Here is a 22,841-nt window from a genome sequence, read left to right as displayed (position 1 = left end):
AAATTACTATTATTATTATTATTATTTATTTATTTATTTTTTATTTTTTTATTGGAAGATAAATACATTACAGATAATCTTAACAGAAATCAAATCAGAAGTTCCTCCGAATCTTCCATATGCAAAAAAAAAAAAAAAAAAGTTATAATTTCTTCTGCAGTTAACTAAACATATTTGTACATACATATATACACACACGTGAACACCAATAGTTCTTCCTATCTAAGTATACACTGTACATACAACATATGCACATATTCCAACATACAGAAAACTCCTAAAACAAAACAACTTGCCTCCCACCCACCGCCTCTCCGTCTGCCTGATACGCACCACATAGGGAGGAATCCTTATGTAAAAATAAAAAAAAATAAAAAAATAAAAAACAGGAGTGGAATGGATCTCAGATCCAATTCAAGTTAAATCAACATCCCTTTCCTTCAGGTCTTTATTTATAATTTTTAAACATTTGCACTCAACTAAATAATTGATGCTAGTAAAGTACAACTAGTCGGGCAGAATATTATTTTTCTAGTGAAAGTTTATTCCGGACTTCTTTTCGATTATTTAGGTCTAACCCCATGGTACTAAATGTACTTCCGCCAAAAGGTGGAATTGACATGCCTATCATCCAATGAGATGAGAGCCTGGGGAGGGTTTTCAAGCGAACAACCAATCACAGAAGCAAAATACCTTACGTGTTTTGATCGCGACAGTTTTTGGTGCTACTAACTCGATAGAAGTCTTTTGTGTAATATACGCGTGACAGTTATATAGATATATTATTGTGTGAAATTATTGAAAACTGATCATAAGAAACACCCAGTGGTGTAAAGCTACCAGCAAACATGAAGTGAGTAAAACCGTCAAATTTCAATATATGGACTATCGCTGCAAATCTCCACAACTTACCAGAAGTTTTCTACTCTAATGCCCATTTCATCCCTTTAGGCTTAATATCGATGGATTATTAGTCTACTTTCCGTATGACTACATTTATCCTGAACAATATTCGTACATGCTGGAGCTGAAGAGGACGCTGGATGCAAAGGTATATAATCCATTCATCCATTGAGCCAATCGCGTCCTATTTATATATAATATAACATTATGGGTAGTTGACATGACATTAAATGCAGTGTTACATAATCTAAAACTAGTTTAAACTGCATTTTCTTTTACTTTATACAGAATTATTTCTTTTCGAATTATCATACTTGCAGTTTTTGTAATCTTATATTAATTGAGAGACTACAAGAGGTATTTGTACTTTTACATTTGTCTCAACTCACAACCTAGTGATAGTAAAAGTCATTAAAAAAACCTAAAGATATGTATAATATGGGTATTTGTCCATCTATCTATAATTGTTTCTCCCTTCTATTATGTGTGCAAAGGGTCATGGAGTTCTCGAGATGCCCTCAGGAACAGGAAAAACAATTTCTCTTCTTTCCCTCATTGTTGCTTACCAGAAGGTGAGTGATTTCTGAATGAACGTGTTATACAATCGGAAACTTCACTATGACAGTTTGATAACTGTGCACATATCTTAATTTATATTTTCACCTCTTGCAGGCTTACCCTTTAGAAGTCACAAAGCTTGTCTATTGCTCTCGCACTGTGCCTGAAATAGAAAAGGTATTCAATAACTGACATTATATACGTTTATAACCCATTGCATAAAAAATTAACCATATTTTAATTGCTTTTCAAATATGCATTTCGTCAGTTAATCATGTATGTCTTTTCTGCATCTTCTCTTCTCCTGTAAGGTTGTGGAAGAGCTAAGAAAACTAATGGACTATTATACAAAGCAAACAGGAGCAAAAAATGGCTTCCTCGCACTGGCACTTTCTTCACGGAAAAACCTGTGCATTCATCCTGAGGTAGAAGCTGCTAAATGAGCAGATTTGTGTGTTTCAGTAAAATTTGTGTGCAGGTGAACTCATTAGGTGGAACTGAATGTGTGGTTACAGGTGAGCTCTCTGCGTTTTGGAAAAGAAGTAGATGGAAAGTGTCACAGTTTGACAGCATCATATATTCGAGCGCAGCATCACAGTAACCCGAGTCAACCTGTCTGCCAGTTCTATGAGGTATGAAGCATGTATATGCTGTAGCATTTGGCCTTTATTTATTTATTTATTTATTTGTGTCATTTAGTCATAAGTCACTCAGTTTTAGGTCTGATTTCCTGATTCCCAGTATATTTTATTGTATTCTAGTATATGAAATAAACAGGTCCATGTAAATAAAATGTTACATGATGTTTTTTTTTTTAAATAAAAAAATAATTTTAATGTTTTAAAATAACAAATGTTTTATTTTTATTTATTATTTATTTTACTATTATCTGTTTAAAATGTTTTTTTTTCTTCCCAAATTCGAACTGTATTTTTAATCTTTTAATCAAAGTAAAATATTTAAATAACACTATTAAAATAAAGATTTTCTGTATGCAGGAATTTGACTCAGTTGGCAGACAAGTGCCTATTCCCCCTGGTATATATAACTTGGATGATCTGAAGGACTTTGGGCGTAGAAAGGGCTGGTGTCCGTACTTCCTGGCACGTTATGCAGTGAGTTCTTTGCTAGATTTAGTATGATGCTAGATTTAGTATGATGTTTTTTGTGCATGCAATTGATTGTTGTTGCTTTCATATGTTTCTTCATTCAGATTCTTCACGCAAACATAGTAGTGTACAGCTACCATTACTTACTAGATCCAAAAATTGCAGACCAGGTCTCAAAAGAGCTCGCAAAGAAATCTGTAGTCGTGTTCGACGAGGCTCACAACATCGGTGAGTACCAAGTTGCAGGGTTTGTCACTGTCATCCGTATCATGCGGACAGATCATGGTTATTTAAGCTGATATTGTTCCCTCTAGATAATGTGTGTATTGATTCCATGAGCGTCAACATTACCAGGAGAACACTGGATCGCTGCCAGACTAATGTGGAAACCCTGCAAAACACCATTAGCAGGTATGACAATATAGCAGGAAAGTGAATTAATGAGTATCTTATTTATTACTACATGGTAATGTCTTTAATTTCCTGCATTCGGCTTGTGTTCTTTTAAAGAATTAAGGAAACTGATGCTGCCAAACTTCGAGAAGAATACAGGAGATTAGTTGAGGGTCTTAAAGAAGCAAATGTTGCCCGAGAAACTGACATCTATCTGTCCAATCCAGTTTTGCCAGATGAAATCCTCCAAGGTCAGTTTTTATTATCTGTGAAATGTTTTGCTTTAAATTACTATATTTCTTTAAATACCATGATTTATAAAGTAAAGACATTCATACATTTTTAAGTGTGGCTTAAGTGTCCAGATATGTTTGGCATATGCAGAGGCTGTTCCTGGCAGCATCCGCACTGCAGAGCACTTTGTAGGCTTTATGAAGCGCTTCCTCGAGTACCTGAAGGCACGCTTGCGGATCCATCATGTGGTGCAGGAGAGTGCTCCTCAGTTCCTCAAAGACATCTTTGAGAAAGTCTGCATTGACCGCAAACCCCTGAGGTGAGAAAAAGAAACAGTCCGTTCCTTCTGCCACCCCATACTGGAAGTACTTATGGTCATTATTAAGCAATGAAGCCATATATTCACCCCAGCTTAAATGTATTATTAATCCACTTCCAGATTTTGTGCTGAGAGGCTGCGCTCACTGCTGAGGACGCTGGAGATTGCAGACATCGCTGACTTTTCAGCCATTACCCTGATTTCACACTTCGCCACACTTGTCAGCACCTACAGCAAAGGTAAGATAGCCTCGTCCTGCCACCATGATGGTGGTTATATCTACCTTTGTTCTGCGAATTTGCGCGGCTGAAATTCAGTTATTCCAATCAATGAGGAATTTAGCTTGAGGGCGAAATATTTCCCCATACAGATTTCGCAACATGTTCAAGTTGGTCACAGATACGCTGCATTGACCAACAAAAAAGCTGCTTGGTTTAAAAGTGACTTCTGTGTGAACTGTGCCTCATCCATCGCTGCACTATTGACAGTGTTGGGGAAAGTTACTTTGAAAAGTAATGTGTTACAATATTGCGTTGCTCCCATAAAAAGTAACTAATTGTGTTACTTATTTAAGGAAAGTAATGCGTTACGTTACTTTTGTGTTACCTTTTTTCACCCGGGCTGGGCTTGCTTGTTTTTTTAATAACAAAAAAAGGTTCTATTTTTGGGCAAATGTCAAAGCCCTTTCACACCAAAATTGGTGAACAAGCCTCAGGCTGAAGGAAATGCAAATTCATGCGTGTACAGTAGAGGGTGCAGCTCAAACAAACCTTTCAGCTGTGCTTCTGTTCTGGATTGCAGAAGAATAGGATGTAGCAGAAGACAGTTTAACACTTTAATTTTGGATTATGTAACTATCAGGTGTAATTGGCACCAATGAAAACAAAAAATCTAATGTCATTTTTGCTTATGGTTTAACTGAATCATCGAAGGTCAGCAGCAAGTACATTTGTCAATAAAGTGAGCTTAAAGGGTTAGTTCACCCAAAAATGAAAATTCTGTCATTTATTACTCACCCTCATGCCATTCCATACCAGTAAGACCTTCGTTAATCTTCGGAAAAAACACAAATTGAGATATTTTTGTTGAAATCCAATGGCTCCTTGAGGCCTACATAGGGAGCAATGACATTTCCTCTCTCAAGATCCATAAAGGTACTAAAAACATATTTAAATCAGTTCATGTGAGTACAGTGGTTCAATATTAATATTATAAAGCGACGAGAATATTTTTGGTGCGCCAAAAAAACAAAATAATGACTTATTTAGTGATGGCCGATTTCAAAACACTGCTTCAGGAAGCTTCGGAGCGTAATGAATCAGCGTGTCGAATCATGATTCGGATCGCGTGTCAAACTGCCAAACTGCTGAAATCACGTGACTTTGGTGCTCTGAACCGCTGATTCGACACGCTGATTCATAATGCTCCGAAGCTTCCTGAAGCAGTGTTTTGAAATCGGCCATCACTATATAAGTCGTTTTTTTTTTTTTTTTTGGTGCACCAAAAATATTCTCGTCACTATAATATTAATATTGAACCACTGTACTCAGATGAACTGATTTAAATATGTTTTTAGTACCTTTATGGATCTTGAGAGAGGAAATGTCATTGCTCCCTATGTAGGCCTCACGGAGCCATCGGATTTCAACAAAAATACCTCAATTTGCATTCCGAAGATTAACGAAGGTCTTACGGCTGTGGAACGGGTGAGTAATAAATGACGGAATTTTCATTTTTTGGGTGAACTAACCCTTTAAGTGCATATATATTTCAATTATTTAATATTTTTAATTATTAGATGTTTGCAAAGTATTCTGATTTTGCATTTCACTGGTTTTATTCATTTTGAGGAATACTGAATCTTTTTTTGTGCAAGTGAGATGAGTAAATGCCTGCTCACATTTAGTCTAGAAGTACAATAACCATCACACAACACACCTGCACTTTATTTCTCTCAACATGGGGACAGAAGAGCTATCAGTCAATAAATGGGAAAGCAAAATAACTTGCATTACTTATTTGAAAAAGTAACTCAGATATTTTGTTATAAATTTAAAAGTAATGCATTACTTTACTAGTTACTTGAAAAAAGTAATCTGATTACATAACTCAAATTACTTGTAATGCGTTACCCCCAACACTGACTATGGACAATAGATCTACTATCTACTATCTACAATCTACTAATGATTTTCGTCAAATTAGTTCTTATGAGTAATCGTTCTCTTTTAGGCTTCACCATCATCATTGAGCCCTTTGAAGATAAAACGCCAACAATAGCGAATCCTGTTCTTCACTTCAGGTGCATTAATTCTGCTGATACAATTTGTCATTTCTATTAAATGCCTATTCATTTCAGTTTATTAGCATTATCACTAATTTTTCCTTTCTCTGCAGTTGTATGGACCCCTCTATCGCCATAAAGCCAGTGTTTGGGCGCTTTCAGTCAGTCATCATCACGTCTGGGGTAAGCTGCGCTCCTCAATCCATATGCCCCTATCTTTGCATGAATATTAGATTACATACGCCCTGCCAACTAATCTCTTCATTATAATCCTACTGTAACACTCATGCCATCTGTGTAAGACACACTTCACTTTCACCTTAAAGTGTGCAGGCTGCATTTGAAATGGGTTTGCTTTTAGCTGGCTAATTGGTTTAAAGGGCACCTTTCATCAAACATCAGTAGCCTACACTTCTACATAATCTGTTATTGCAAAACACATGTATTACTACATCTTCTGAAGTTATTTTTTTAGAAGCTTCACTATTCTGGGTTAGCAACTTTTGGATTTAAGATTTGTTTTTTATTCTCCCTCGAAATAGACACTCTCTCCTCTGGACATCTACCCACGCATCCTTGATTTTCGCCCAGTCACTGTGGCATCCTTCACCATGACACTGGCACGAACCTGCCTGTGCCCTCTTGTGAGTTATGACTGTTAAGAACCACTGTATCAAGCAGTATTAGGAGTTTTTGATAGACAATATTGTTTTTCCATCTTTTTCAGATCGTTGGCCGAGGGAATGATCAGGTAGCGATGACTTCCAAGTTTGAGACCAGAGAAGATTTTGGCAAGTTGTTTTGTGAATTTTTTGTAATTGGCTTTATTTTGTAGTGCAGTTGAAAGATAACCATTTTGTTTATACATCCCATAGCTGTGATCCGGAACTATGGAAACTTGCTGCTAGAAATGTCCGCCATTGTCCCTGATGGAATTGTGGCCTTCTTCACAAGTTACATGTACATGGAGAATATCGTGGCCTCTTGGTATGAACAGGTATGAAGAAGCAACTTGATTCCTTCTCAGGTCATTTAAAGTGCTGTTATTATAATCATAACTAATTCTCTTTCTGGATTTGTAGGGAATCCTTGAGAACATCCAAAGGAACAAGCTCATTTTCATAGAGACCCAGGATGCAGCCGAGACTAGCATGGCCCTGGAGAAGTATCAGGAGGTCAATAAACATTGGGTTTTTAATGCTCCCTAATCCTATTTCCCTTAATCGTGTTGTGTAATGTTGACTTTATTTTAAGTGTCCTGTATTAATGTAATCACTTTTGTTATCTTTCACTTTCAGGCCTGTGAGAACGGCAGAGGAGCAATTCTGCTCTCAGTGGCAAGAGGGAAAGTGTCAGAGGGGATTGACTTTGGTGGATACTTCTTGTTAATCAGCAGATTCTTAAAAAAACAATGAAGTATAAACTTTTATTGATCAGTTTTTCTTTTAAACCCCCAGTTCATCATTTTGGTCGTGCCGTTATCATGTTTGGAGTGCCATATGTTTACACCCAGAGCCGAATCCTCAAGGTTTGTAGAGCTCCTAGATCACGATTTCTAATACATTCTTGAACTAATAAAAACCCTGACCTGTTTGCTTGAATCAGGCGCGGTTGGAATACCTCAGAGATCAGTTTCAAATCAGGGAAAATGACTTCCTGACGTTTGATGCGATGCGCCACGCGGCTCAGTGTGTGGGTAGGGCCATCCGTGGCAAAACAGACTATGGCCTGATGATCTTTGCAGATAAAGTAAGTAAACTGTTGGGAAAGTAGCATGAACATTTTTTGTTGTTTACCCTCTATGGCATGAAAATTGTATTTTTTTGGGGAAAAAAAATATTTTACCCCATTTTTGAGAGCTTGGGGCCCTCTGATAATAAAATGTATATCTATTATAAAATGTGTCCCCCCCCCAAAACAGTTTTGTTGCCTGAGGGCAGCACCATGCCATAGAGGGTTAATTGTTATTTTTCCCTCAGCGTTATGCACGAGCAGATAAGCGAGGAAAGCTGCCTCGCTGGATCCAGGAACACCTCACAGATGGAAGCCTAAATCTGACCATTGACGAGACGGTGCAGTTAGCTAAACACTTTCTGCGACAGATGGCCCAACCCTTTAGACGGGTAAGGTCAACGCATGGGTGACCACGATCATCCATTCAATGATTTAAACCTCATGCTTAGTGGGTTTCATTCAGTAAGTTTGTACTTATTTTCTTTCTAAATGTAGAAGCAACTGAAATCATATGTACGCAAAAAGTGAGGATGTCACGATACGTTAGCAGGGATGAGTTTGTGAGGTGCATATTATTCTCATTTATGTTGAATTAAAGAGTCTTTGTGTGGTCTTTGTGTGGCAGGAGGATCAGTTGGGTTTATCTCTGCTGACCTTGGAACAATTGCAGTCTGAGGACATGCTCCAGAAAATTGCTCAGATTGCGCATCAAGCCTGAGGTCTCTTACAGCGGAACGGAACAAAATTGAGCAAATGTATATATGTATTTTTTATGATGCTTTAATACAGTGTTATCTACAACAATCCCAGAAGCATGAATAAATGCTGTTCTTTAACCAGTGTCGTTCTGTACTGTTTGAAGTGAAACATGCTGTCTGAAAAGCAGCTGTAGAGGGCACACAAACACACAAATCACAACTGTAGACCATTACTGGAAGACACCAGAGGCCTCAATAAAACGTACGTATGCACAGATTCAAGCTTATAGTGTGTGTACGTTAAAATTCACACCAACATTCATATTTATAAGAACTTTTGACGTGGAAAAGTACTTAGTGCCACGTCAGGTTTTAAGCAGACGTACACATTTTTCCATGTGGCAGAGAGTCGGAGTACGGCAGGTATTTGGAAATCTAAGCAATTCTTGCTGCTTGTGTAGTAAAGGATTTGGACGTTTACTGGTGCTCTGTTATATGTTAATGACATTAATTAGGGGGCGTTTACAAGGCGAAGATCTGAAACCATTCAGCTACGCACAATTTCAAGATCATTTTTGATTTTATAGATTTCACATCTGGAAGAGAGGCATACACGTTTTTTTGTGTGTACATTTGTTCTCTGAATCACACATACACACATTTGAGAAACGATCTTGTGTATCAAATGTGGGATGGTTTCTAGACAACAATGAGGCCCCAGGATTTGGATTCCATGCCATATCAGCTATCATTCACCTATTTATCTGACAGTACACATTTTGATTAAGACAGAGGTAGAACAATTTTATTTGGTTCATCAGCAACATTGTGTACATAATTATACACTCTAAACTCATGAGATATGTAACATTCAACCATATAGCATGCATAACTGTTTAGGTTATGTAACAACTCAATGATTTCCAGGTGCAAATTACCTCTCAACAACTACTTCCACTAGCTAGATACAAGTTATATACTGTATATTACCCTTGTACCCTGAAGTTCTGCTCTTATAAAATCCTTCCTATTGTGATGTGCTAAAACTAAAACAATATTACAGCATATATCTACTATATATATATACACAATATGTGCTTGAAATTGAAAAATAAAAAGTCCCTTATTTTATAGGCACAAGTAAGTACCACAGTTGTTTGACATTACCTCAGAAATGTATTTCATTTATCTTGGAATGTAACATCATGTAGCTTTAATTAGGAATTTTAACTGGTTTAGATCAGATTTTAAAACTTTTGAAACTTTTCAATACTATAATTTACTGCATGACGGGCATTGACGGTGTGAGAACATGGAATATATTTCTCATAATGCTACAGTATTCAAAATAAACAGTGTTAAGGTGCAGTCACATTGGCAAAATTTTGTAGAAATTTAGTGCTGTCAATTGATTAAAAAAATCAACTAATTAATTGCACATTTGACCCATGTAACCTTGTAAACAGTGCTTTAAGATTTTCAGGTAGGTCAAACAGGTAGGACATACACAGAAGTTGAATAAAGTTATCAAACACTTCACAGTCTTTACTGCATAAATGATAAATTAAATATAAATTAATCCTTATTAAAGCTACAAAAGTTATTCAGTCAAGAGCAGTGAGTGATTTTCTCTTTGTCTTTTGTTCTTTGATTATCCTTAAAGGCACAATATGTCATTTTTGCCACTAGAGGTTGCTTATTCAAAACAAAGGCTTAGCTTGATGGCGCCTTGATTTCGCGGTATCATGGGAGGTGTTGTCTTCACGTCTACAGCCGGTGGAAAAGAATCCGACGGGACACAGGCAGAAATCATATTTATCGATGAGCTAATGTATTAAAGATTTATTAACATTACTGTAGTATGAAAGCAGGGTGTTGGAGCGGAATGAGGCCGCTGGAGTGATTGCTAATGAGAGACGAGCGCAACACATGGCTCGAGAGCAGTGGAGCTTTTATTATTACTGCAGACGAGCGTTTCTGCTTCTTCCAGTCATGAGTATGTGGGGTAACGCCGCACTGTTTTATTATGTTAAGATACATTTGTGTGTTGAAAGTTGTTATAATGCTAATCTGTGTGTTCGCTCGGCTCATAGTAGGCATCGACACTTACTGCAGTAAGTTCAATGAAATTTAAACAATAAGACTTAATAAATAACAATGATTAGTTTCTGTCAATGAATGTGTCCAAACAGTTGCTTACCTGTCTAATAAAACACATAATATATGAAAGTGTCTTTGGTGTTTCCATGGTTTCTACAAAATAAAACTGGATATCGAGGGTAACACGGGTATGATGTCATTGATTAAAATTGCTTATTTCTCTGGATTTAAACATTCTTGGAAACATTTGGGATAATGTAAGTACATAAGTCAACAAAATATATAATATTGTTCTAGTGGTTTTTGGATATTTTAATTGTGCCTTTAAATGACAGATAACAGCAGGTTTATTAGGCTGCTGTCACTTTAAATGTGCTCTATGTAAGTTTTTGACTGTACTAAAGCATAAAAATACCATATGTTTGCAGATATTTATTAAACAAGCTGAGTTCACATACTCGTTTCTCTGAAAACCATTGCTACAGCCAGTTATTTTACTTTGAAATTTGCGTTTCGTGTCGGAATTGCAGCCATGGAAGCCAGCGAACAAACTGGGTCAGAGATCGCAGATTCTACCCGACCTAAAAACCCTGAGCATCCATCTAAAAATCTCTATGAACGGGAGCATATTAAAACGTGATATCGACTCATTATAAATCAATAAATCAACTAATCAACTTATAGTGTGTAAGTCTCCTCGCCTTCCAATTCCAATATGTCCAACGTCACATGACCAAACCGGAAACCTGGTCTCATTGCATCCGCTTGTCAGAGAAAGTGTTAACAGCAGTATGAACTGACGGAATATCTATGGATTTTTAAGGTAATCAGTGAAACTACCTAGTTCACATTATTATAGGTGTTTTATTCTATTAAATATCTAAACGTTAGTGTGAAGAAGAAAAATGAAAAAAGCTTTTAAATATCAATCTGCATATGCAGGGGACATCAGTTATGCTCATCTTTGCTCGCTCCTTTTAAGTTATCTTGAATAAAACAGCAAATTTTTTCATGAAGCACATACAAAAGACCTAAACCGGAAGCGATCTGATCTGTTTTACAGAATAAGGAAGTTAGATTTCGCATAACCCCTATTGATCTCGCTCCTGTTGCGTGTCTTCGAGTCTGAGGAGGAGGGGGCGGGGCAAACAATATTTTGAATTTGGACTGCAGTACCCATTTCAACCACTAGCTGTCATTCTTACATAGAGCACCTTTTAAGACCTGACGCACATGACGCAGATCTGATACCCATCTCATTTTTTTTTCTCTTTACGAACTCTTTACATTCATTCATTTTACTCATTTAAGATTGTGCTTGCGAGGATATTAGAGAAAACTGGCATTTTGGCATAATTTTGTGTTTTTGTCCGTTCAAGCGCTGTCTGAAGTGGCTTTCTGTGCGCACAAGTCGTTTGGGTGTCACAAAGGAGATTCACAGAGAGCACGGGCCAGTAACGCACTGCGTTCTCTTTTGTGTGTTGTTGCGCTTGAACGGTTTAATGGTTGGCATTTGCATGAATAAGAGTGTGATCATATAATGTTATGCCAGCCAAACGATGACGGGAAAAAACGGATGCTGCGTTAATTGCGTTAAATATTTTTAACGTGTTAAACTGAAAAAATTAATCGCATGCGTTAACGCCTTGATTTTGACAGCCCTAGAGAAACTTTGTACTGTAGCAATGCATGAAGCACATCTCTCGAAGAAGTCACTTTCAAACCAGGCAGCTTTCTGTTTGGTCAATGTGACAAAATTGCGCATCCAACTTGAGCAAAATCCGCATGGGGAACTTTTTCGCCCTCACACAAAACTCCTGATCGTGTGGATTACTATTGGAATGACTGCATTTCGCCAGCAAAATTTTGCCAAGCAACAGTAAATGTGACCGCACCTTTAGTGAAAAAATGCATCCTGGTGAAGGTTGTGGAAAAATTATAGTAATTGTAGGAATGAATATGTATTAATATTGGATAGTATTATTAGCAAAATCTGGTCTTAGCTTTGGAATGCAATAAGTTAAGATTTTCTTTGAGTTTTTATATTGCAACTGGCTTTTAAAAAAATACAGAGATCAAACTGATTTCAACAAAGTAAAAAAGCTTCTTTTTGTAAAGTCAAAGTGTGCTTCCCTTTCCCAGGAGCACTTTGACATACTGCTTTGATGTGTGTGCCTCAGGGAGGCAGGCCTGAATTCATTATCACATCCTATTTCTCATATTATTGTCAAATATGATCTCTGCAGTAATTACAGACCATTACAGTCCTGATGTCATATGGTGTGGCTGAAGGTTAGCTGTCTCCACCCAGAGACGCGCGGCGGGCTAAAATCTGCGTGCTGGAACTTAGACCCCGTGTGTCTGTCAGCCTATTGGGGTTCTGAAAAGACAAATCTAGATTTTAGTCATCTGTTAAACATCTCAATCCAATTTCTGATCAAATAAATGCAGTCTTGGTGAGCAAAAGAGATTTCTCTCAAAAACATTAAAAACTTTGAAATGTAATAGCGTACCACTCCTAAACAACATTTGAGGTATCATACATGTCCAAACCACAACCGGTGGGAAACCAGTTTAATATTTATGGTTAGGGGTCTATTCAAATCCCAAACCCCAAGTATGAGAAAACTATATGAGGATTATATGTGAAATATTCTTAAATACTCAAAGACTCAGCACTTACCATAGCAGCCTCTTGATTCTCTTTAAGACCCACATTAAGCACATTGAGAGAATTGGCTCTCTTCATCCTTTTTAAAAATAAAGGAGTAGTTAAAAATACTGCTCTATTCTACATAAAATAGTGATGAGAGCTGAATAAGAAGCAGAATATCATTACCCAGCAGTTCGAGGGGTCGTTTCTTGTGTTCCAACTCCTTTCAGCTTCCGAACAAGTTTTTCACTGCTTCGTCTTATGGATTCCCGGAGCTTGGTAAATGATCCGCTGCGCTTCAGACTTCCCAGACCATCCTATAGTGTACACACACACACACACACACACACACAGAGAGAGAGGGGAAAATGTCAAATAAAAAGCTATTGCTCCTTATAAAACATACATATTTGTATTGGAAACATACCTGTCTAGAGCTTCCCTCCTCTGTATGTATCCAAACCGGCCGTCCGTCCCCTTTATAGATGCGAAAATATTAATTTACTATTGGACAGGTATGTTTAATAGGCCAAACTATGGTGTGTAGATAATTCTTTGAAGGCAGATGTAAAATTCATTTTACCCTCCACTGAGCCGAACTCCTTCTCATGAGCACGGGTCAGAATCTCTTTATAAAGAGCCTCAGCTTGCCTGTATTTGCCCTGCTTGAGGTAGCAGGAGGCCTGAGGAGCACATGAACCGTAAGTTATATAACATGCATAATATAAAACTGCTATCATTATTAAAACACTAGTATTTGACAAGTAAGTCATTTCCTATCCTTACCAGGTTGTTCTTCGTCTTGGCGACATTGGCATCGTCAGGACCCAGCTGGCTCTGGTAAATGTGCAGGGCACGTTCATAGTACTGCTCCACCTCCTGGTATTTGCCCTGGTTCTGGCAAAGGAGGGCTAAGTTATTCAGCTGCTTGGCTACATCAGGGTGATCCAACCCAAGCACCTGTCAACAGACAAATATAGACAAGATATTTAGACTAGACCATTGGTTCTCAACTTTTTTGACACCAAGGCCCCCAATGTCCACAATAATATTTAAATGCCCCATGACTTTTCCAGTTGTTTTTGATTTACTGGATAAAGATAAAGGATATGGATTTTTAAAAATATTATTACTCACAATTTTAGCCTGATAAAATAGAGCATAGCTAGAAAAAAAAGTTTATTTGTTATAAAAATGCCCGTGGAGTTATAAGTTTTATTAATTTACGTCACTAGTAGACATCAAATGTCATATATCCAGGTTTCCTTGATTGTAGAAATCCTGGTTCTTCAAAGACAAAAAAATGAAATCAAATTGTGTATCATTTTAAGAATTTTAAGTCATCTTTAGGCCCCTAGTTGTGTGTGTATGCAAAATAATAATAATAATAATAATATTATTTATAGGTAGAAATTTAACGGTATATAAAGACGTGTTGTAATGTACACTAGCGTTCAGAAGTTTGTGGTTAGTAAAAAAAAAATTGTTTTTGAAAGTAGTCTCTTATTTTCACCAAGGCTGCATTATCAGCAAATACAGTAAAAACAGTAATATTGTGAAATATTAATACGATTTGTTTTCACTGCAAAAAATGCTCTTTTTTTTATTATTGTCTTATTTCCAGCCCAAATATCTAAAAATTCCAAAGTCAAGATGCATTTACTAAAGTGGTTAAATGCCATTATGTCTTGTTTTCTGGGGAAAAAATAAAAATTAAGCGAGTTTTTGCTTAAAACAAGCAAAATTATCTGCCAATGGGGTAAGAAAAATAATCTTGTTTCCGTTTGAATTAAGATTATTTTTCTTACCCAATTGACAGATAATTTTGCTTGTTTTAAGCAATAACTCACTTAATTTTTTCCCCCCCCAGAAAACAAGACATCTTGTTATTTTACTCATCTAGTAAATGCATCTTGATTTAAGAATTATTAGATATTTGGACTGGAAACAAGACAAAAATACTAAGTGAGATTTTTTTTTCAGTGTTCTAATTTAATGTAGTTTAAAATATAATTTATTCCTGTAATGACAAAGCTGTATTTTCAGCAACATTCCTCCAGTCTTCAGTGTCACATGATCCTTCAGAAATCATTCTAATATGCTGATTTGCTGCTCAAGAAACATTAATATTATAAATGCTGAAAACAGTTGTACTGCTTAATATTTTGGTGAAAAACAAAATTCTCTGACAAGTTTAAAGAACGGCATTTTTTTGAAGTAGAAATTTTCTGCAACAATATAAAAGTATTTACCGTCACTTTTGATCAATTTAATGCATCCAAGCTGAATAAAAGTATTCATTACTTTCAACGGTAGTGTAAGATGATATGATCTGACAGTTGCTATAGAAAGGACAGGTGAGATTACCATTCTTCTGACAGTACCTTTTCTCTGATCTCCAGAGCTCTTTTACACAGTGGCTCTGCCTCTTTGTACTTTCCCCTTTTTCCATACAACACGGCCAGATTATTCAGAGTAGCGGCCACCTACAAACACAAACACATATATTCAAGGAAAGGGATATGTGAATTTTTTGACTTCCTAAAGCAATCAAACAGTACATACAGCTGGATGGTCCATGCCTAGCGTCTTCTCACGGATGGCCAATGCATCATTCAGGAGATTGGCAGCTTCCTTATATTTGTTCTGATCCCTGTAAATAATAATTATGTAATAAGATTTGAATTTATATATAAATTAATATTGATTCTGTAAATAATAACAGTTAAATGATTATTTGATGTTATATACTGTATAACTGACCTGTACACTAAAGCCAGGATATTGAGCATGGTGGCAACATCTGGGTGGCTGTGGCCCGAGGATTTCTCCAGGTCCTCCAGAGCTTGCTTGCAGAGCGGCACGGCCACCTCATAGCGGCCCTGAGAGGCGTATTGGATCACCAGGTTGTGGAGCGTTCGGAGTCGGGCAGGGATCTCATATCCTCCTTGCTGGGCAGCAGCGGCGGCACTACTGTGTGGCCGAGACACTGCAAATACAAGAGCTGCGCTGAGACACATGCACATGCTCCAACAGACAGATCAAATGCATCTTGTGACATTTCTCAATTTCCTGTCCTATACCCTTATCTCAATAAAAAAGGGCAAAAACAATTCTTTAGAAGTTTAAATTCTAGTTGAGGTTGTACTAAATCCTAACAGTCCTTGAAATCAAACACTGCCCTAAACCTAGCTTACTCTATCCCAACAGCTGACATGGCAAAAACTCTGAAAACAAATGTGTGAAGGAACAGCTGTGAGGAGTGATGTACTGTGTGATTGCTCCTCTTCTTCAGTAGGAAAGAGATCATCAAGGGACTCCTTCCCTGAAGAAGCATCTTTATCCTCCTGTGAGAAACAAACAGCATGAACATGTCATGAGTGTACGATTTAATATTTTGGAAAGCAAGATGTAATATGCAATCATATTTCTTATTTATTCTTATTGAAGAACATACAGTTCTTGAGATCCCTTTTCCAGGTCTAGAAATCACACTTATACCCCCTGGTTTCACAGACAAGGCTTAAGCTAGTCCCAAACTAAAATGCGTGTTTGAGCTGTTTTAATCGAAAGCAACTTGCACTGACATATCTTTAAATATGTCAGTACCATTGTTTTGTCTCAAGATGCACATCAGTGATGTTTTTTTTCTCAGGCATGTTTATAAATCTACAGTACTTAAATGTCCTAATTGAACTAAGGCCTATTTCTGGCTTAATCTAAGCCCTGTCTGTGAAACCAGGCCATAAAGTTATAAAGTACTTATAATATTAACTAATAACTTACAAAATAAAAACAAGTGTAGGAATCCTGGTTATTCAAAGACAAAAAATGAAAAAAAAATCTAATTTTAACCATTTTAAGGCCTCTAGTTGGACACTGGATTAGACAACTAAATTTTAATCTGTTGATTGACACATCAAATGTATATCTTATGCTTATTATTCTGGTAAAAATAAATATTTTATTTAGACAAGATATTTAAAGGTATATAAATAAGTGTTGTTATGTACACTAGAAGTTCAAAAGCTGTAAAATACAATCATATTTCTTTTTTTCTTATTCTTATTGAAGAACATACAGTTCTTGAAATCACAAAAAGAATCATGGTTAATTAATATAATATATTAATACAAAAAAAGTTTGAAATAAGTAGCTTTGTCATAATTACAGCAGAAATACAGAAAAAATATGGAGGCCTATATGTAGGTCTTCATCAAAAAGTTGTGCATTTCTTAAACTTTGGGTACTTTTATGTCCCAGGGGTTGATTTTTACTAAAACTAACAGATTTCAACCTTTTCTTTTTGTTATATGAAGGTCAAATTGACTTTTCACTAACTTTTTGCCATACCATGCATTTATTTTTGCTACTTTTTAATTGCCTTTATATATGGATATTATTGTTTTAACATTGTCCCAAACCGTTGTCCCAGACTTTTGACATAATACATTATTTAAAACTATGATAATCCAAGCAAAAAATAAAGTATACATAACTATAGAAATAAATATAATTTATATAATTTACAACTGTCCCACTGCTGTGTGCCATCAATTCCACAACACATATAAAATAGATGAAATACGAGATGTAATGTGTGAATAAAACAAAGAAAAATCAAGGTAAATATCACTTGTGTGCAGAATGTTGTTATTGTTATTTACAATAAAGCTGTAATTTTGTCAAATTATTCAAGAAGTGTGAAAATATTATTTAACTGTGTGTATTTCAGATGCATAAAATGTTTAGCAAGACAAAGGAGTCTGCCATTTTATTATTTAAAAAGTAATTTCCACCACATTAAAAAGTAATTTCCACCACAGAATGCTACTAAATACAACTTGAAATGTGGTGTAAATGACACTGTGGTGGGAATTGTTTATTAATGTTTGTTTAATTATTATCAGGAAACATGGTTGAGCACACAACAATAGAACCACAAAGCTAGTCTAGAACAAAATGTTTAACCTAAGAACCTAATATTAACTGTATGAATGTTTTCAAGGTGAACCCTTACCAGAGACTGCTCTTCGTGGTCGTACTTGCGGATGCTGCTCATGAACTGCAGGTGTCTGTTCTGCTCCTCTAAAGTAACCACTTCCTGTTCTCGCTCCTGTAGCTGCTGCTGGGCCCGGGCCAGCTCATCCCTCAGCCACTGGTTCTCTTGGCACAACCTCCGCACTTGAGCACGCAACTTCTGCTTCTCTGCCTCCAAGGAGCCCAGGTGTGCTGACAGCGCCATCATTACCTGGATGAGCGGGAAATAGACAGCTAGGGTGAGTGGAAACGCTCTTAACGTGACAGATAAATGAAGATGACTGTGTTGCTCACTTGTGCCTCTCCTAAGCCCAGCTCAATCCTCTCCAGAGACTCTAAAATTATGCTGGTCTTCTCCTGCTCCAGGCTGCCGCTCTCGCTGGACGTCTGGCTCTGGAGCGTTTCCTGCAGGCTGTCCAGCAGCGTGCGGTTCTCTCCACGCAAAGCCTCCAGCCCTGCGATCACCTGCTGGGTGCTGCATAAGATTTCCTCCCCTGACAACATGTCTGATCTCAGTACCTGGAAAGGAAAATATGTATTTGGTATTAATGTGCATTTAATGTGCAAATTGAGCATGACTCTAAGGCCCTTTTTGCATTTAGAAATGCATTATAACTTTCCTACTAAAATGATGGAAATTAGTTAAAGGGGGGAAATTGACAAATAGTTCAAACTTTGTTCTTACATGAGGAGAAGGGTCACATTTACACTACCAGTCAAAAGATGTTTTTTTAAAGAAATGAATAGTTTTATTCAGCAATACTGCATTAAAATTATCAAAAATGATAGTAAATCCTTTTACGCTGATACAAAAGATTTATATTTCAAATAAATGCTGTTCTTTTAAACGTTCTATTAATCAAAAAAATCATGAAAACGTGCATCACAGTTTACACAAAAATATTAAGCAGTTTTAACACTGATAATAATAAGAAAAGTTTCTTGAACACCAAATTAGCATATTAGAATGATTTCTGAAGGATCATATAAAACTGCAGACTGGAGTAATGATGCTGAAAATTCAGCTTTGCCATCACAGAAATAAATTACATTTAAAACATATTAAAATAGAAAATGATTTTAAATTGCAATAATATTTCACAATATTACTTTTTACTGTATTTTTGATCACTTGATGAGTATGAGAGACTTCTTTCATATTCTTTCAAATATTAAAAAAAGCTTACCAACCCCTAACTTTTGAAGGGTAGATTACATCCAAATGTTTTACATGCAAATAATTAATCTACACAGATAAGAACCCAAAGTGTAGCTACTGTATAGAGTGAATTGAGTCAGATTTACTGATTAGAACCCTGACAGCAACATAATGTTGGCCCAGATCCGGCCCACATCTGGTCCACGTGTAATCCACATGTATCAGATGTGGGCCAGATCTGGGCCACATTATGTTGCTGTCTGGGAAAGCTGTTTGTGTGCCCGTCACAACTTTTTACAACTTTCATCAAGTCAGAAGATCAAAAGAAATACTTTTATAGTGTATTTCCACACCATATTTTATAGTTTAGCACAAAAAGGCTGGTACACTTCAGCTACATAAACTTACACAGACATCACTGTTAATATGGGCAGCAAAATAAACAAACAGTGCTAAGAAACATCACAGGTGATTTGTTAGCCAGAAAAAATGTGTAGACAAACTCTACACAAGCAACTACTAAACAAGCACAAAAGGGTCACAGGTAAAATTACATTACACACAGTATAGAATATCAGAAACTGACCTTAATTCACACTAAAAGCACAATCTCCTTTGGCAGCAAAGAAAGAAAAAGCTTCACAATAAAAATGCATTCTCTGATGGGAAAATAACTTGCAAAAGTAACTGCACTAACGAAAAAGCACCATATTTGTGATATGTTCAGATGGCAATATACATGTTTTTCAGGAAGCACCAGAGAATACAACTATTTTAGTTTTTAAGGGAATAAGAGCAGAGACCCCTTATAGCCTTAAAAGACTGAAGTGAAGTGAAGCTCACCCAGCAAGATGAAAACAAGCAGAAGGGTTGCTAGGTAAGAATCAGTTTACATGTAGGAACAGAGATCCCTCTGGGGAGGTAAGGCCTGAGATAATGTTTACGCCAGACCGATGAGGTCATCATACACAGGATACATGGTTTTAATGGTAATTAATTGAGAAAATAACAAAACAATGATGAATGATAAATAAGGTACCAGTTTGGCATGTTTAAAGGGTGGAGTGGACTGACGACTAACTTGCATGTTATTTTTACTTGTGTCAACAGCTGTTGCTGTAGAAAAAGCTTTTCAGTTCTAATCTGTTTGAAATGACATTGCATTCCCTTAATGATGCAGTTCAACAATTAAAGGACCTGTTTCCCCTTCAAAAAAAAAAAAAAAATGTAATTATTTACTCACCCTTATGTCATTTCAAACTGTGGAACACAAAAACAGAAATTTCGAACATTGTGAACATATAATGAATGAAGACCGGAGGTTCCAAGACTCCAAAAGGATACAAGACTATCATAAACGCGTCATAAAGTTTGTTCATATGACTAGTGTGCTATATTCAAAGTCATCTAATTCAGAATAACAGTGAATAACAAACTAAATTTCAGTCTGTTTGTTATAAAAGCTATTGTATTGCTTTGGAGGATAGAACAAGAGTCATATTTTGTCATTTTAGATGTTGACCAACCCAATCATTGTTTACTTTTTGTATAGTGAAAAGAATAGCTTAATATCATGCAAGAAAGAAAGTCATACAAGTTTGGACTGACAGGAGGGCGCGCTATTGTTTTGACTTTTGAATATTACAGTATTACTAACTCTGACCTCTGGTAGTCTATTTCCAGACATGTGTTGTATATGTATGTATGTATGTATATATGTATGTATATATATATATATATATATATATATATATATATATATATATATATATATATATATACACACACACATTTGAATATGTATCTTATATATACTTCTATATATGTACTTATAACCTAAAATGAATGAACTGAACGAATATTTCCTTATAACAAACACTCTATAAGATGGGTAGGCCCATCTTATGTGATTTGTAGTGATTATAATTGCAGTCGACTTAATAAACATGCCGACTTTTACCAGATTAGCAGAAGTATCGAATGTTAATTCAGGAAAACAAACACTGGCCATGAAACGAGAGTGTAACAGTCTATTAAACCGCATAGTAAAGCTGTTTATTCTCCCAACTCATTAAAAGAGACTATCGGTCAGTGAGTGTAAATACCTGATATTTATTTACCTGCAGTAACTCGGACAAGTGTCCGCGACGCGTCCCAACTTTACAGCCAGACAATTCCGACTAAAATATTCCACATCACATCTTTATTTCCTTGATTTAGTGGCGATAAACGATTAAAGCCTCCGTCGCAGTCATTCATTCACCTGTTGTTGCGTCGCAGACAGGCTGAATTAACAGCGCTTACCTGATCCGTCAGTTCACACCATTTACGGCGGCTGCGCGCGGCCACAAGCCACCTATCTGTGACAGCTGTGAACTGCGTCTGGCAGAGCATCATCACTGCACAACTCGACAAAAAACAACAAAAGTTTTTTGTAGGCTATTTTATTTATTTATTTTTGGACTAGTTATAAACTTACATCAGATATGGAATTAAAATGTTGTTTCTTCTTAATCTCATTTGGCTCAAATTTAGAAAAGATAGGCTAACTATACAATAATGCAGCACTGTTTGTAAAGTTTGTAAAAAGTCTGTAAAAATTGTAAAAACCTGTGAAAATTGTAAACTGAGTAATTATATGTAAACGTCACATATGATTATATTTTATTTAAATAGTTTTGTTTCTGTTATATTTTTTTTTTATCAGTCATGTTTTGTTAGGCTACATTTTATTTTGTTTTTTAGTATTTTGTTCTATACATTTCTGACAACCACAGCTGCCAAATGACTTACAAAGTAAATGTCTGTGTAAATCTGTTTGTTACATCAAACAGTCACAAATCATTCTAAACAGACTCTGTTTAGGACATGGGAGGAGTATTACTGTGACGCCACATTGGCATAGTTTCAATAAAGCTGCTTAGGGTGAGTTGGGGTAAGCAGGAGGGGGTGTTGTCTGGGTGTGTAAAATAAGCAGCATTAGCCTCAGACCCATCAGACGGGCTTAACTTAACGATAGGAACCACACAGATCAGGATGCATCTTGAAAACGTGTTGAGTTTAACATATAGACTTATCAAAATAAGACTGTGCAGAGTTGAGAGTGAGGAAAGGGAGTGATTAACTGAATCAGAATGCAACAGACAAAGGAAAAAAACTGATACTGGCACACTTTGCTGCATGGAAAGAGTAAAACCAGCATGTGATTTAGGAAGAAAAATGAGTTGAGGGATATAAAGTGGAAGGAGCGTGATGGCGATGGAGCAACTGTGGGCAGATATATGAGACTGGAATGATTAATGGTTCAGCTGCTAGAGGAGCTGGGGGCAAATTGGTACTCCCAATAAGGGCAGCTTGTCTGGGCCAGTGCAGTGCAATGTGCTCAAACAGGGAGAGAGCTAATCTATATTTCTAAATGTGATGAGGCCAAAGTCAATAGAACCACTGAAATCCCCTTTTGAACTCTCTCTTTCTCTCTGTTGTGTTAGCTCAACCACACTTAACGGTTCATGTGGCATGACTGAATTTAGTTTGTATCTGAGGACACTAGACAGTGTCTGAAATTGCCAGTAAAATGCAGATTCAGCAATGCCTTTCCAATTATTATTCCCCAACAACATAAACAAAAAATTACAATTCTTAAGCTACTACCTCCAG

At 36.5% G+C, this 22,841-nt stretch overlaps 2 protein-coding genes across 4 annotated transcripts; one reads left to right on the top strand and one right to left on the bottom strand.

Annotated features, from left to right (window-relative positions):
* The first annotated feature begins 706 nt into the window (after window positions 1–706).
* Window positions 707–8,370, top strand: ercc2 (excision repair cross-complementation group 2). The gene is made up of 23 exons (XM_051863280.1): window positions 707–853; window positions 952–1,051; window positions 1,398–1,475; window positions 1,576–1,638; window positions 1,773–1,886; window positions 1,977–2,093; window positions 2,460–2,576; window positions 2,675–2,798; window positions 2,885–2,981; window positions 3,081–3,214; window positions 3,348–3,516; window positions 3,637–3,755; window positions 5,749–5,818; window positions 5,914–5,983; window positions 6,343–6,444; window positions 6,528–6,591; window positions 6,676–6,797; window positions 6,883–6,975; window positions 7,099–7,171; window positions 7,258–7,328; window positions 7,406–7,549; window positions 7,780–7,923; window positions 8,160–8,370. The coding sequence occupies exons 1-23, from the start codon at window positions 849–851 to the stop codon at window positions 8,250–8,252; spliced, it is 2,283 nt and encodes a 760-aa protein (XP_051719240.1). The 5' UTR covers window positions 707–848; the 3' UTR covers window positions 8,253–8,370.
* Window positions 8,371–8,508: 138 nt separating this feature from the next.
* On the bottom strand, window positions 8,509–21,561 carry klc3 (kinesin light chain 3). 3 transcript variants are annotated; one of them, XM_051863282.1, is made up of 14 exons: window positions 21,305–21,561; window positions 20,428–20,444; window positions 18,320–18,544; window positions 18,006–18,236; window positions 16,257–16,332; window positions 15,749–15,974; window positions 15,551–15,638; window positions 15,370–15,471; window positions 13,772–13,945; window positions 13,569–13,668; window positions 13,413–13,462; window positions 13,172–13,302; window positions 13,016–13,082; window positions 8,509–12,712 (listed from the first exon to the last, which is right to left on the bottom strand). In XM_051863282.1, exons 3-14 carry the CDS (start codon window positions 18,527–18,529, stop codon window positions 12,626–12,628), a joined length of 1,542 nt encoding a protein of 513 aa, XP_051719242.1. In that variant the 5' UTR covers window positions 18,530–18,544; window positions 20,428–20,444; window positions 21,305–21,561; the 3' UTR covers window positions 8,509–12,625. The 3 variants fall into 3 exon arrangements, with proteins under 3 accessions (XP_051719242.1, XP_051719241.1, XP_051719243.1); XM_051863281.1 differs by lacking the exon at window positions 20,428–20,444 and having other exon boundaries at window positions 21,305–21,560; XM_051863283.1 differs by lacking the exons at window positions 20,428–20,444; window positions 21,305–21,561 and adding an exon at window positions 19,771–19,991.
* Window positions 21,562–22,841: the final 1,280 nt, after the last annotated feature.

The sequence above is a fragment of the Ctenopharyngodon idella genome, chromosome 15 (assembly GCF_019924925.1).
Source record: "Ctenopharyngodon idella isolate HZGC_01 chromosome 15, HZGC01, whole genome shotgun sequence".
NCBI lineage: Eukaryota > Metazoa > Chordata > Actinopteri > Cypriniformes > Xenocyprididae > Ctenopharyngodon > Ctenopharyngodon idella.
The sequence above is the reverse complement of the archived record's forward strand: the minus strand, read 5'-3'. Positions and strand labels throughout refer to the sequence as shown.

Bases quoted from the DNA above. Each gene is read 5' to 3' on its own strand.
- ercc2 (XM_051863280.1), top strand. The intron at 3,215-3,347 runs GTCAGTTTTTAT...TGGCATATGCAG, and splicing joins GCCAGATGAAATCCTCCAAG to AGGCTGTTCCTGGCAGCATC. The intron at 7,172-7,257 runs GTGGATACTTCT...TTAAACCCCCAG, and splicing joins GTCAGAGGGGATTGACTTTG to TTCATCATTTTGGTCGTGCC.
- klc3 (XM_051863282.1), bottom strand. From the start codon at position 18,529: ATGTTGTCAGGGGAGGAAATCTTATGCAGCACCCAGCAGGTGATCGCA. The intron at 15,639-15,748 runs GTCAGTTATACA...TATTATTTACAG, and splicing joins ATCCTGGCTTTAGTGTACAG to GGATCAGAACAAATATAAGG. The intron at 13,463-13,568 runs GTAAAATGAATT...GCATCTATAAAG, and splicing joins GGAGTTCGGCTCAGTGGAGG to GGGACGGACGGCCGGTTTGG.